Genomic DNA, 16,162 nt, shown 5'->3' on the forward strand with positions numbered 1-16,162 from the left:
GTTTTCCATTACGTATTCAGCACCTGCATAGACACCCAGCTCATCATCCTCACATGACCTGGAAACACGCTTTTTATATTAACCCGGGCAGTCAGGAGGAAACATCGTGGTAGCTGTTAAATTAGAGCTAGACGTGAAGAACGTTTTTATAATCTTGTCGGCGAACACTGTTTAGACTATCGGCACACCAGATTTCTTGCCTGGAAAAGAAGGTTGGCGGTCGAGGAAAGAGGCGGTGTGAGGTTCCAGTCCTTTTACAAACAATTTCTGATTTCTAATCTGAAGAAAAGTGCTGGTCGGAATAACTATCTCTCCCGAGAATTAGGTGAGCAACGTAGGATTGTGGTATCCGTAGCTCCATGACCGATCTAACTAGCTCTGATAATTAAAGAATTCAGCCCCAAGCTCTTGGGTTCGAGTGGTAAAGCAGCAGAACCTCGAAGGGGGTAAAAAAACCGGAGTGACTTTGGTTAAAAGTGTGCAACCTTAAGTTTAGTGTGCATTCTGGATTTCGCATTCTATAAAGATTGAAAATTGGATTACATTTAAAAGGGTTAATCTTCGGCAGGAAACATTGCAGTAGCTGATTAGTGTCAAAGCACCAATTTTGCAGCGATCTCAGCGCGTTATCAGCAACCGTTTCGTATCCACTCCGGGGTTTGGACTCGTGCGAAGACTGTGAAAACAGTTCCGCAGAGAATAAGTGATCATCTTTGAAACGCTGTATAAACATGGCCCCTGGTGGGAATTGATTTATTTAATCATATTACATTCCTCGTGGAATCTGGTCCGATTATAGCTCTGAAAAGTGACGGTTGGTGGGCAAGTGTCTCCTGGGACTGAAAGTGAAAGTTAAAAGGACAACCGAAATCTCAGGTGCTGGACTGTACTGAGCACGCTGCGTTAACACCATAAATGGTGCCTCATTTGCATCGTCTGCTTTGGTGACTATAAGGAGAAAGTGAGGTGACTATAAGGGAAAGGCTTGCGAGGAAAGATCAATCAAGAAAATTAACTAACTGGTTCTGTTTCTTTCTCAGTCAGACCCAATCTGGAATCCCTCAATCCTTGACAGGACTCGGCGACTAATTGTAACACAATCTACCTGTCATTTCCAACCCCCTCTGCTGGACTTGCCAGGAAGCTGGGACCGCACACGTGACACTTTTGCCTTATTTCCCTGGAGTAGAAATAACCGGGGGAGAAAGGGGGGGAAAAGTCTCTTGTATTGCATTTTGCTGGCAATTTTAACTCCATGGTGTCAGTGAGCACCATTTGAAATCTCGTTACTGATTGTGCCCTACACTCTTGATTTTGTCAGCCAACCCGCTCGCACACCAAAGCATCCTCTTTGGCTTCGCTGCCTCTGGACTCGTGTCACGCCAGCGGGTGAAGGGAGTGGGGGTGGAAAAGGAGGCGTGCGCGCACGTGACTGACTGCAGGAGGGATTGAGGAAGACTCCGGTTTGGGGCAGCGGTGTGGGCTGCTGCGAGAGGGCGACAGGGGAGGCTGCAACAGGTGGTGCTCGAGGCGGTGCTGCTGCTGATCGAGGAGGCGGCCAGCGGCGCGCGGGCTGCCATCTGGAACTCGGACCCGGGAGGCTCGCGCTCGCTCACGTGACTGCGGCTCGGACACCAACGGCCGTTGCTTGCTTGCTCTCTCTCTCTCGCAGTCAGCCCCATCAATCCGTCATCCCACCTTCCCACTCTTCCTCCATCCCTCCATCTATCTCCTGCTGACGATGGCAGGTTATGGACTAAATGAAGACCTCCTCTTCTCCTCGTTCGTCTTCAGCTACATCAAGGAGAACCCGTTCACTCAGCAGGTAAGGGAATATGAAGCGGAGTGTTGGGGGGGGGGGGAGAGGGAGAAACGGTTTTTAAAATCTAAGCCTCGCTGTCTGGGAGATGCTCTTTGCTCAGAGATCGAAAAAAAATACAACTTCAACATTACTGAACCCAAAATAAAAAGAGGGGTCGAGAGTTCGTCTGTGTCTAAGCAAAATGAACTTGTCCGTGCGATCTTTCAGTGATGTGTGCAATACATTATTAAGAGTTCTTGCTCCACCAAAAAAAAGCCGAGAGCGTGTCCGAGGCAGGTTATGTCATTTTGTCAGCAATCAACTGGCAGTGTGTGTTGCTCTAACGATATGTCAGTAAGAACTGTATAAAGTGCATTGCAGGCGGTTGGACAGGTGACAGTTTTATTTGTAAGAAATGAGCACGTTTCCAGTGATCTGGAGCAACTTCACTTTCAAAGGATCCGCATACGTCTATGTTCCACGGCTGGATTTATAATTTTTACCGGCGGTTCCGAGCAGCTCTCCTCCTCCTCCTCCTCTCCTTCCATAAAAGTGTGTTGCTCATTTCATGGAAAAGGTGAGGAAACCCAGGGTGAACGTCTCTAGGAGACTGGAGACCAAACTTCCCGTTGCCAGTGTAATGTTACTGACCAAAGCCTGATCGAGCAACAACGCCGGTTAATAATACATTACGGGGATGACAGGAGCAGGAGGAGGCGCCAGGAGCTTCGAGTCTGAGAGACAAAAATGTTGTTGTTTGGAGTCGCTTATGTATTGACTGCTTGCTTGATTTTAATTTACTGCACATTCGAAGTAGCCTATATCTGTGCAACTTGACTGAGAAATTTACAATCTTTCCCCCCCTCCCCCCACAGACCTAATGCTGTAGATAAAATAACTGTGTATTTGGCCTGTCTTGCTGTCTGAAAATGTTAAAGTACGATTAAATAGTCACAAGCTTAAGCTTGAATCAAAGGTTGAAAGTGATGCGCAGTTTCAAGTCAGACACGTTAGTTCGTGTGGCCCTCTGGGGAAGGATCATACACATCCGAATATTTCACACTTGGGCAAACCAAAGAGTCGTGTAACCAGGAAGCGGTGTCTCTGTGGACGGTTAGCATCCTAATGGCAGGTCACTTGGGATCTAACATACAGATAAATCCAGGGATCTTCCATCCAGGATCAACACGGAAACGAGGGGATTGACAGGAGCTGGTGGTTAACGATTAATAATTAAGACAGCATTATGTTTTCAAAAATTCTGGGCGTGGAGAAAGTTTACACAGCGGTTTCAATCTTCTAAAGTACTGAAGAACTTTGTGTACTCTTTAAAAAAAATCCGAAACTGGGGATGTCATTAATTCCGGGCCTCCTTGGCAGCGGGGAGTAGCTATAATTAGGGGGCTGACTTCTCTCTCACTGTCAGTCGAGCCACAAAACTCAGTAACCAAGCCGAATAATTTTAGTCTGAAGGATTTGTCCATCTAATCCTTTTTCACCCTTCTGGATAGCGATCAGCCTTGTTCCGCATTAAGTTGAAAAATATTTGTTTGTTTAAATATTGATTTGACGTACGCAATATTTGAAGGAGGGAAAATGTAGGCGGTGAAATGTCATTGGAATTGAAAGGACTATGCGAAAAAGATCGAAGATTACATTTTGATCTAACGGCGGTGATGGCGGGTATATTTTTAATCATCCTGTTAAGATATGCCTTCGGGGTCGATCGGCACACTTCCCGCTGCACCACAGACCCTCGGATGATACCATACCATTAGATTGAGGACATCACCTCCAAACACATCAAAGATTCATTACTTTCGGAAGTGCCTTTCAACTTCTTGGCTATTGCAAAAGAGCAGAAAGATGCAGTGACTTTGATGAAAACATCGCGGAGGGACAGACAAAATAAAAGGCCGATTCTTGCGGCTTTGTCACAGTTGTTAGTAAATAACGTACTCCAGTTTAAACAAAATAATTTATGACTAACAACCATGCAATGTGTACCTGATCGACTCGATGTTGCACAAGCACAGTTGTTTGCTTAAGGTCATACTGCTGAACCAAGTTAGATTGAATAATTTTTAACTTAAAAACAGATTCAGAAAATAAAACATAAAGCATAAATATAGACGAGAGCAACATCAACTTGCCACAGTTTGCTCGCATTGCTCCCCAAAAATCATTTCCATTCCAACAAAAAACTTACATTTCTTAAAAACTATGTGCACGAAGTTTACACTTCATCGAAACATGGTTTGATGGACAATACGTGCTTGCCTGTCACTTGTCACAGGCTGTCATATGTTGGCCTAGACAAGGGTGCTTGAGTGTGAACAAACCTGGTTTGGAGAAAGCAAACTCGCTTCATGGTATTTTCCATGATGCTGGTGCACCTTCTACATTACTTATTCTGACAGGCAGATGTCCCACATGTTCAAGAATCATTCTTGCCAAGCAAACTTATTAACCCATTGTTTGCAAAGATTCAATGAAATTCTAAGTCATTTCCTGAATTTTTTAAGGAAGCTTTTAAGGTCAACCATAGAGCAATGTAAATTGATTTATTCTCTGTTTGGGCATATATTAAATTTTGTGTTGGGATATATTTAATGTTATAACTGAAGTTTTTAAATATATTTTGCATTAATTGGGTGTCAGAATGATTAAAGTGTTTGCATTGAGTCAGAAGGTTTGAATTCTGGCCCCACTCCGAGCCTTGAGAATTAAAATCTTGGCTGATAACTCTGGAAAACTGTTCCTATTGGTTATGTGGTCTTTTGAATGTTCAGTAAGCTGAGGTCCCAGCTTTCTCCTTATGTTGATATAAAAATCTCAGGATACAATTCTCAGAACAAGAGTTCCCTACCTGCCCTTGGTAAACATTTCTCCTTCACCACTAATGTAGGTTAATTTGTGTTCTTTTTGAGTAGAAATTGTCTGCCCAATTGCACTATATTGTCTACTCCTGTTCCAATCTTTGGTCCTACGTTTACAATGGTAACAATACTTTGATAGCAGTTAATTGACTTTAAAATGCTTTGGATATCCCAATGTTGTGCAAGTCACTTTATACTGTAATGAAAGCTTGTTTTTCATGTCAATAAATGTTAGAACTGTTTAATATCACTTGGATAACACTGAATTTTTACATTTAATTTCCACATAACGCCCGATTACCTTTAAGGGAAAGTTTGATATTTTCATAATATCAATGAATTCATATAGGGGCTTGTTCAACACAAGCCCTTTAATTTCTGATACTCAAGATTTTTAAGCACTCGGGAATGTTTTGTTGCACCAAAGGTTCTATTGAAATGTACTGAAAACAAAAAAGTGCTGAAGATCAGTGGGTCAGGCAGCATTTTTTTTTCAGTATGGAATTCAACATATGCAGTAATTTTGCTCCTATTAAAATGCAAGTTGGTTGTTGAGAAAGCATGCTGAAAATTATGACTTTGAAGTTTAACTCTGAGCAAACCACTCTTCAGATCCATAGAAACTCTTTGCATTTTATTATAAACTTTACCGTAGATATTTAATAAAATGAGTGTTCTCAGATTACAATTGTCAGTTTGTACTGTTAACTTTACAAATTAGTAAAACAGGTGATGTACAGATGCAGCAGAACTATAGTTGTGGGAGAGTGATACGTATGTGACTGTGAGATTTTATTGAATGCAAGTCATAATTTCTGCCCCTTTTTGTAATGAAATTTAGAATAACAGGTCATTTTTTATGTTTCCTAATGTTGGTTACAAATCAGCAATGGCACAGTTTATTGTTGGTTGCCAGCCCAGTTTCACAGCTGGAGATGACGTGCAGCTACAGAGATGCAAGTGAAAGTGGAAATAAGCAGATTATGAAATTGCCTAGAGATATTGTAGCATCAAAAAGTATAATGTTTAGACCTAAATATCACAGAAGATAGCAAGTCTTCTGGCAAGAGTTTGTCTTACAATTGTGTACTTAACAACCACCTGATGAAGGAGCAGAGCTTCGAAAGTTAGTGCTAGTGTTGGACTATAACCTGGTGTTGTGATTTTTTAAAAATTAAAACTTTGCACACCCCAGTCCAACACAGCATCTCCGAATCAAGATTTCCTTCAGTCTTCAAATCTTTCCAAAAGCTCGCAGACTGTGATAGTCTTATTAACTTTGAACACTGGAACAAAAATTTGGTCATAGACACTAGAGTGCCTGGAGGAAACCCATGCAGATACGGGGTGAATGTGCAAACACAGTCACCTGAGGCTGGAGTTGAACCCGGGTCCCTGGCACTGAGGCAGCAGTGCTAACCACTAAGCCACCGTGGCTGACTTGTCTGACTTAATCCCCTCTTTCTACTTTCTCCATATAGCCTTTTCTCCCTTCAGCCCTAAAATGCAGTTTCTTCTTTGAAATATTCAACATTTTGTTCTCGACTGTTTTCCATGGCACAGAATTCCACAGGTCTAGCACTCTATGGGTGAAGAAATTCCTCATCCTCTCTATCCTAAATGGCCTACCCCACATCCTTCGGACTGTGACCTTTTGGATTTGGACTCTATCCTTCCTGTGTTTAGTCTATCTAATCCTGTTAGGAATTTATGTGCGTTTTTGTTTTCCAGCAAGCCTCTTCACCCCCCCCACCCCCATTCTTCCATATTCCCAGTGAATATAGTCCCATAGACTTGCCAATCTAGGAATCATTCTGATAAACCTTTGCACTCTCAAGCCAGTATACCCATCCTCATAATATGCTAGACATGTAAGCAACTCACCGGGAGTAGCAGGCACTACTGAGGCAGGAAGGAGAAGGCATGTCCAAATGGATAACCCTCCAGCAGTGAAACAGTGCTGCAACCAGCAATATACCTGTGTCAGTGCTAATTTGTACCAAACGTTAGGAAGTGCATATAGGACTTGAATTTATTTCTCATAATTTCATCAGTAGGAATTTAGTATGAGGCTCTCCCTGGAGTGGTTACAGCTGTTACAGAAGACAGGAAAGAAACTCATTTGACAGGATGGCTTAAGGTCTTCTCTTCACAGTAGCTCCATGAATCATAGAGAAGACGTCAGTGGCTTCAGCCTGCTGTCTGGAAACTGCTGTGGCCTCCAGGTATATTTCAACCTTGGGGCGGGGGGGGGGGGGGGGGGGAAGTTGGACAACAACCACCTGGCAGTACCAGAAACCTGTCTTATTCACTTTTTTATTGGAAGTGCTGTTAGCTGCCACACATCAAACCTACGTCCAACAAAATTTCCCCGAGGCAAGAAAGTGCCAGATAATGACTCAGCAAATTATTTTCAAATTTTACATCTGGTTCTGCCTCCAATATTGTGTGTACTGCATGTGATTGGGTCTATCCACTGCTATTCAGTTATAAGAACAAAATAAACTAATGTTAGTGGTATTAAATAGTTTTTTTTAGGGCTGCTTGTAAATTTTATAAAACTTAATGTTCTATATTTCTGTTTTAAGCATGGAGAGCAGAACTATATACAACTTTTGAAATTTTGTTTTGATCAGGGCTTTTTATAAATTTTAACATTTTTCTTCCATGGCAATTGTATTTTGAAAATGAGCCTATTACTTTGTTTGGACTCTTGTTTTTATGTTTGCTAGTTTCAACAATTTATGTATCTCTAATCTCAGATCTCTTTTGTAACTCTACCTTAATTTCAAGAAATGGTCTCCTTACTTCACCTCCTAGAATGAATAACTTTGCACTTCCATGTACCAGGAAACACTCGGGCCTGTAAAAACCGAAAGAACTGCAGGTGCTGTAAATCGGAGACAAAGACCAAAATTGTTGGGAAACCTCAGCAGGTCTGGCAGCATCTGTGAAGAGAAATCAGTTAACCTTTTGGTTCTGAGGAAGTGTCACTTGGCCAAAAATGTTAACTCTGCTTTCCCTCCACAGATGGTGCCAGACCTGCTAAGCTTTTCTAACACTTAGCTTGGATACATTTGTTTTTTCAAACGCAAAGAAACCTTTTCCTATTGTTTTGTTCTGCATTTCCAATATCACCTTTCATGAATGTCCTCTGAACCCTCTCCAGTGCCTTGTTATCCATTTTTATAATGTGGCACCCAGAACTTCATGCAATACTATTAGGTGTGGTTGGACAGAAGCTCAGTACAAGTTTAGTAGAACTTTTGTTTTGCTTCTATCGCATTAGAAATAAAGTCAACTTTTTTTTAACTGGCTTTGCTAACCTGTTGTGCAACGTTTAGTAATTGATTGATTGAATTTGTACGTTGAGATCCATTTGTCTCTCTACCTTACCTAGACTTACAACTTCCAATTATATGCCTATTCTGCAAGTTTATTAATGCTCTTATGACATTTGTTGCAGTCCTCTACAGTATTAACTTTTTTTCCCTAATTTATTTGGAAATGTTATTATGCACCTCTGGAGCAGATGGGACATGAACCTAGGCTGGCTTGTTCAGAGGTAGCAAAGATACTGCTGCACCACAAGAGTCCCTGAATAGCTTGACTTTTGTCCTAGACCCAAACACCTTCAGCTGCTTCATTTGTGCAATCAGGAATGAAAATGTTCACCATAATTTTGTAACTCAGATACTGAAGCAATCCATGTTCAAATACAACAGAGCCTGGACAATATCCACGCTTGTGCTGAAAAATGCAAAATAAAATTTACATCACTCGTATATGCCAGGCAACAGCCATCTTCAATAAGAAATGACTGAACCATCATCTTTTGATATTCAATGGTATTGTAATCACTGAATTCCCTCCATAGCACCAGCCTGAGATTTACTATTGACCAAAGACTGAACTGGACTAGCAATATTAATACAGTGCCTATATGACCAGGAATACTAGAACTTCCCAAAGCCTGTTCACCATCTACAAGGCTCAAATGAGGAATGTAATGGAATATGCCTCACTTGCCTGGTTGAGTGTAAATCCAGCAGCATTTAAGAAGCTTGACATCATCCAAGATACAGCAGCTACTTGTTTGGCATTATATCCACAAACATCTACTCCCTCCACCACTGTTCAGTAGCACAGTTCGTGCCACCTCCAAGATACACTGCTGAAATTCACCAAAGATCTTTAGTCAGCACCATCCAAACTCTCAAACACTATGATCTATAAGGACAAGAGAAACTGATACATAGGAACACTACCACTTGCAAGTTCCATCCAAGCTACTCCTCATCTTGACTTGGAAATATATTGCTATCCTTTCAATGTCACCTGGGTCAAAATCTTGGAGTTCACTCCCTCGTGGCATTGTGGGTCTACCTAGAGCACAGTGACTGCAGCAATTTGATAAGGCAGCTCCTTACCACCTTTAGAGATGAACAATAAATGCTGGCCAGCCAATTGATGCCCATGCCCCACAAGTGAATTTAAAAAAAACCTTCCAATTTGATGTTGTCCACAGAATTAAAAGTTGAGCTTTAGATTTCAAAGCTGAAGTCATTTTAATGTAAATTATATAATGCAATTGTCTGAGTGCTGATCCTTATGAGACACCATTCTCTACCGTCTGTTTTCTTTTCTGACAATCCATTTGGCCATTACTCCATCTGCTCTGAGGAGACGAACAACCTGAAAGTGGGATGCTATTTCTATGTCACTGCAAATGAGCCTCTGTTAATCCTACCAATTAGTAAATATGGTACCTGACCCTGCTTCTGTCATTTGCATAGGGATTAAGAGCAGAAGATTCTTCCAATTAATTCTGCTTCTGACTTCACAGAAACTGCTCTATAATTTAAATATTTCTATTTGTATTTTAGATTTGATTTACATTTGATTTTTTTTCAACTTTCAAATACATGCTAGCTGACACTTATGTATGCTGTTCTATTCTTTACTACACTAAACATGCAATCTTTTAATGTAAGACAGTATCGATTCACTTATTCATCTGTACGCCTTCACTTAGGGTCATTAAACTTGCCATATGGCAGCTAGTGATAGAAAGAGGACATATCTCCCCACCTCCAATTCTAGAGCATTGCGATTGAGTTTTCTGAAGGATATTGCACTTTGACTTTCAGGTAAAGCCAGGCTTGAAGATGCATCAATACGTTGGGACCAGGATTATGAACATTTGAGAGCATATCAATAATTCCAATAATTCTTGGAAGATTCAGGCTAGTATGAGTCTGCTAGCTTGACTATGTTTAATGTATCTCATTCATGTCAGGCTTGATTTCATTACAAATGCAGAGCTTATGTACTTGATGTGAGATTTTTGTAGTTGACAATGATTTTTAAAAGAAATTTTCCTGAAATTTAATGTTGAGACCTTCATGGATATTTAAGGGAATGGTCTAACAGGTTGGAGTGCTGCTCCTTCGGCAGGTAGCTAGTAGGGCAGAATCGTAAGACATGGTTTATAGTAAAAGATCACTTACAGGATTTCCTCTGAGGTGGAACACAACAGACACCTGAAGGATGCCCTCATAAGAACAGGATATGATGCCCAACTCCAATGTGCCACAGTGAGAAACCGTAATGACGTCAGAGGACAGACACTGGATACAACCGCTAGGCTACCCTTGGTTGTCCAGTACTTCACAGGAGCAGAGAAACTACGCTATATTCTTCACAGCCTGCTGCACATTATCAACGAGAGTGAGCGCCTTGCCAAGATCTTCAACATGCCTCTACCTCTCGCCCTCAAACAACAGCCAAACATTAAACAGACCATTGTTCACAGCAAACTGCCCAACCTTCAGGACAACATTGACCATAACACCATACAATCCTGTCATGGCAATCGGTGTAAGACATGTCAGTGTCAACATGGATACTACCATTACATATGGGGATACCACATACCATGTAAGGCTGGTATTCATGTGACTCAGCCAATGTTGTCTATCTCATATGGTGCAGGCAAGGATGCTCTAAGGCATGGTACATTGGCGAGACCAAGCAGATGCTACGCCAACGGATAAATGGACACCGCGCAACAATTGCCAGACAGGGATGCTCCCTCCCAATGGGGGAACACCTCAGTGGTCAAGGACCTTCAGCCTTGGATCTTCGGATGACTGTCCTCCATGGGAGACTTCGGGATATGCAACAATGCTGAGTCGCCGAGCAGAGGCTGATAGCCAAATTCTGTATCCATGAGGATGGCCTCATCCGGGATCTTGGGTTCATATCACACTCCAGAGGACCCCACTACACTATAGACGCAATCACACTGTCTCACGCTCATGCAGACCCTCTGTCATACACATGCTCTCTCAGACACTTACATAGCCTCACACTCAAACTCACGAGCACATCTTCACAGGCATATACTCCGTCACAGTCATGCACACTCTCCCTCTCTCCCTCACGTACATACACGAGTCTATAGGATGAATTTATATTTGCAGATACATTCTATTTTATTCAAAAAGTACACAATCTGTCTGCAGTCAGTGATATTTTATAAATTCTTTCTATGGAAATAGAACCAGTCTGACTCAAGGTTGGAACATGGACAGACTCTAACCTCGCCTTTTAATGTGTTGTCTGAACTGAGATGTCACCTTTTAAAATCCTTAAATTATCTTGGGAATGTGACTTGAAGTTCTGAGATTTACACATTAATGAATTGAAACCTGCAACCCCTTCTAAGTGATTAAAGACTTAACAGCAATCTAGGTTTGTTCAATATATCACACCAGTTGTACGATACTTTGATCTTTTACTATAAACTCTGTGTCTTATGATCCTGCCTTACTAGCTACCTGATGAAGGAGCAGTGCTCTGAAAGCTTGTGCTTCCAAATAAACCTGTTGGACTATCACCAAGCATTGTGATTTTTAACTTTGTCCACCTCAGTCTAACATTATTCCCTACAACGAAGTGAAGGTGCTAATCATGATAGGTATTGACGTGAACTGTACAGGCACATTAGTTCCATTTTAATTTGTGGTTTGTGTATAATATTACATACTATGGTAGATATTTATCCCTATCCAACATTGTTCCACTGAAGCACATTCCTGTTCTTCAGTCCCAGGATACGGAAATGCTTGCCCCAGGACATCCTCATGTCTGGCTCATGTAGGTCTACCTAATGTTATGACCCATTATTAGTTATGGTGCAACGAGTGGTAAAGCTTGGCACAAAACTACCCCTTTGTTCAAGCAGTGTGGTGAGAGTGTCACTAGGGAGGAATGGGTTCTCAGTTAACACTAATTATCACATTAAATTGTTTGTTGATAGCCTGACCTGGTTAACCAATGTACCATACAAACTAGCTGTTGTGAAAACTGCTCATGGAAACCAGAGCAGGTTCTTGGATTCAACTTGCCACTGACTCCAAGAGATTCATAATGGCCATGGACAAACTGGACAGTAGGGCATGATCCACCAATACCAACGGCACATACTCTTCCACCACAGATATTGCCGCTCCCATTTCAGTGAGGCATTGCAGCATCTCAGCACCTCCAATGCACTAGCCCTGTGCCCTGAAAGGGCAGGCTCCTCTAGGAGCGAATTCCAGCCTCCATCAGTGTATGAATTGCATTATGTACAGGTACTGAACAAAGAAAGGCATCCATTACATGGTGGGGACCAGATTCTCTGTGGGGTTGCATAAAGGTGGGGCCTTGTAGCTAGTTGCAGTTACATGTGCATTACTTGGGTGATGAAATTGGGGAATTATGAAGCCTGTGGAGTTAATAGAATGGGACATTAACGTGTCACTAAGGCCCCTTTCTAATGCTCAGGCTGAAAGGTGCTCACAGCAAACTATTTGCTGTCGTACCAATCATGAAGTGCATGGATTGCATGCAGTGTTGAGAAGAATGGCAGTGAAGGGACTTGCAGATAGGCAGGGAAGGTGAGCAGGCTTGTGAGGGAGGGAGCTGTATTTCCAACTGTTCACTGTGGACTTGCAGGAGAATGCAAGTTGGAAGACATGAGGTTTAGAGGGTAGTATATGTCTGGAATGCAATGGCTGGGTGGGTAGCCAAGAGATGTATCCTTACAATCTTTTTAAAAGTATTTGAATAAGCGCTTGAAATGTCATAACATTCAAGCCAATGGGTCACTAGTGCTGGAGCATGGGACTAGAATAGATTTAGTACAGCTTTGGCGATGCAGACCTGATGGGCCAAAAGGCCTCCTCTGTAGTGTATCAGTCTATGATTCTTTGAACAACATGTGATTATGTTTGTCACACAAGCACCCAGGGTGTCTATTTCTTGACCATCTGCATTGATCAGCTCAGCTACGCCTCCTTCATATCACTGCTGGGGCACTTTCTGATCTATGCATTCCTGTGTATGCTGCTAGCTGAATGATAGGGTGAGGGTGTGCAAGATGTCGGTGAACATGCATTGCTACCCCTGCTGCCACATGATGTATTTGATGATCATCACAGAACCTTAAAACTTACACCTTGTTAATGACTAAAGAGTGATAGCACAGGACATTACAAAGCATTTACAGCTACAGCAGAGACGCAGACAATCACATGAATAGTGAAAAATAAGGGTTCATGAAATCTTAACTATTTGCATAGTGTTTGTGAAATAAACCTTAAACATGAAGATGTTATCTGAATGAAGTGATGATATAACAGAACGTGTGGGCGGCACGGTGGCACAGTGGTTAGCACTGCTGCCTCACAGCACCAGAGACCCGGGTTCAGTTCCCGCCTCAGGCGACTGATTGTGTGGAGTTTGCACATTCTCCCCGTGTCTGCGTGGGTTTCCTCCGGGTGCTCCGGTTTCCTCCCACAGTCCAAAGATGTGCAGGTCAGGTGAATTGGCCATTCTAAATTGCCCGTAGTGTTAGGTAAATATAGGGGTGTGGTTGGGTTACGCTTCGGTGGGTCGGTGTGGACTTGTTGGGCCGAAGGGCCTGTTTCCACACTGTAAGTAATGTAATCTAATCTAAACAGGCTATTTACATTTGATATACTGATCACCAATGTACAAAGTTTACAGCTGTCACCTGCATTTTTCTCTTCCTGTCCTGCCTGCTCTGTCTCTTTGAGCTTCCTTGCTCCACACGTGGGTGGAAGGAGGCTGCTCTGTGGTCAAACGCACTGGCCCTAGAGGTTTGGATAGGTAACCCCAGCAGTATTTGGGTCTGGCCAGGCCAGTTATGCTAAGGCCTTGTCAGTCAACTTGGTCCACCTTGGCTAGAACTTCCTAGGGTTGAATGGGAGTAGGCAGGGTGGAGGTGAGGGACCTGGCTACCCCTGCATCTCTTGAGTGAAAACTGTGGAGGCCCTATATATAGCTCCTCCTGTGAATGGCTATCTCCTGTCACGACTCTTGCCCTGTTGTGAGGGGCAAGCACCTGGACTACAGTCAAGGCTGTCTGTCCCACACTTGCACCTTATATTCAGTCCTGAGGACCAATGCACAGGACAATGGAATGCAGGTGTTGATGTCTTTCCAGCAACCACTGTGTGCTGAGCATGGCTTTATATGGGAGCCACAAATTTGTCCATGCAGGCAGATGGATAATTGCACAAATGGCTTCACTGCTGCAACATTTTGAGTGATAACAGGCAGTGTGTTGAAGGACTGATTGCACTGCTGCAGTGTTTGAGCAATGATATATAGGGAGTTAATGAAGGTGATGCAAGTCTCCAGTTTCTTAGCAATGCCCTAAATGCCTGTCTGCCCCAGCTTCACATTGTGTATCCGTATAAAGTCCGTTATGGCTGAGACTCCTACCAGGGGCTCAGCAGGTTCCTGGTCTCCAGCAGTCTGCTGACTGCAATTGTACTAGTGTGTTTCTCTCTCCCTATGTGCGGTGATGCAGGTGTGTAACTCGGGGGCTGTTTGTCAACTTGACTTTAAGACTAACCTCGGCAGCTTCATAGAGCTCAGTAGCATGTCATTGCCGATGCTGCTGGGGACTCCAGGAGGCAGTAACAATGATGCTTCCTCCAATGATTCACCATGATGTTTTGGGGAAGTTGAGGAACTTTCTTCTGTGGGGATGCACTGTTACTTGGGAGTTTGGCTCTCCCCTTGAGGCAGAAGACATTGCAACCACTGGCCCAGAGGTAGGACACTGCCACTGTACCACAAGACTGTATCCCTGTGGTACATGAGTTTTTTTCCTTTGGCAAGAGGACCAGAACTACACTTAATATTGTAGGTGCAGTCTCATAAGTCTTCTTTACACTTGAAGCAAGAAGTTTTTTTTAAACTCAAATTCTCGTGTGATAAGGCTAACATGCCACTTGTCCTCTAAATTACTTGGAGAATTTAAGGATCTTTTTCTGAAGAGTAATTTATTTGAAATACTAACCTGTGTAACAAAATCTAATATTAATAGAAATGTAATAAATGGTAGCATACTTAAATCTATGGAATTGATTTACATTAAAACACTATATAAACGTTCAATATTTTTAGTAAAATAATATTCATAAGGGTTGAGGGCAATTTACAAATTAGTGCATCAATGCCAATCAAAATAAAATACTTAAAAATTGTGTATTTCTAATACCCTTGTTACCAGCGAATTGTATTTCTACAGTACCTTCATGCAGCAAATTGTTGCAAATTGCTTCACGAGTGTTATGAAAGTTTGCCAAATGATGAGTTTTTTTCCTTATGAGAACTTTCATTATAAAATATAGACTTTCCTGTTAATGTTGACTTTACTGGACAATGTCAATGGTGCAAAGGCAGCTTGTATGTTTCAAGGGCAGCAGCATAGCATAGTGACAATTTTTATTTATCTCTAACATGAAACGTAAGGTAATAAGTTAATTTTTCATTTGAGAAAAGCAAGTTTTATTTTTCATGGAAATGACAATACTAGCAATGGCAATGTTATCTATTTCAAACTGATTTGAAAAAAGTTGAGAAGCGATGTTTTCTTGAGTGATAATTTCTAGAAAACCACAATTGTACATCACTTCATTGCCATAAAATGAACCATAATGGTCTAGGTCACGTGCATGTAGGCCAGATAAAAGTGATGGGTTCACCAAAGGATTTCAATGCATCCATTGCGTTCCATCAAAATTATAGCAAATGCCATGGTGAGTTTTCTTGCCTTAAAGGGCAAGCAACTCTGGAGCTTTGTTTCACTTTCAAACAGAAAGTTATGAAGTAATCAATTTGAGGTTTTGTTTGAAAATGATATAGTTTGAAAATGTGAAAAATAAATTAATTCAGTGGGCAGTGATTTTTAAATGCCACATAGAACATTAATTCTCTCAATATTAGTATTTTAATGTGACCTGATTCTTTATAATTCTGCATTGAATATGTAAGTTCATACTGAATAGAGTTATTACTAATATTGTAAGTCACTGATAACATTATTCTCTTCTAGGCTTTTGGTTTGCATCTCCGTATTGAAAAACTTTGCCAGTAAGCATGTATTCTAGGATGCTCA

At 41.8% G+C, this 16,162-nt stretch overlaps 1 protein-coding gene across 4 annotated transcripts in view; it reads left to right on the forward strand.

Moving 5' to 3' along the window:
• Positions 1-243: 243 nt before the first annotated feature.
• ppargc1a (peroxisome proliferator-activated receptor gamma, coactivator 1 alpha) overlaps positions 244-16,162 on the forward strand; it is a 697,135-nt gene continuing 681,216 nt past the window's right edge. For 2 of the 4 annotated variants that reach the window (XM_043693938.1, XM_043693948.1), the window contains exon 1: positions 952-1,825. In XM_043693938.1, the coding sequence (XP_043549873.1) occupies positions 1,742-1,825 (84 nt within the window). In that variant the 5' untranslated portion in view covers positions 952-1,741. Of the gene's footprint in view, positions 326-951; positions 1,826-6,877; positions 6,906-16,162 lie in introns of those variants that run through there. The other 2 variants (XM_043693928.1, XM_043693984.1) reach the window with 2 other exon arrangements.

Source organism: Chiloscyllium plagiosum, chromosome 1 (assembly GCF_004010195.1).
Source record: "Chiloscyllium plagiosum isolate BGI_BamShark_2017 chromosome 1, ASM401019v2, whole genome shotgun sequence".
Classification (NCBI taxonomy): domain Eukaryota; kingdom Metazoa; phylum Chordata; class Chondrichthyes; order Orectolobiformes; family Hemiscylliidae; genus Chiloscyllium; species Chiloscyllium plagiosum.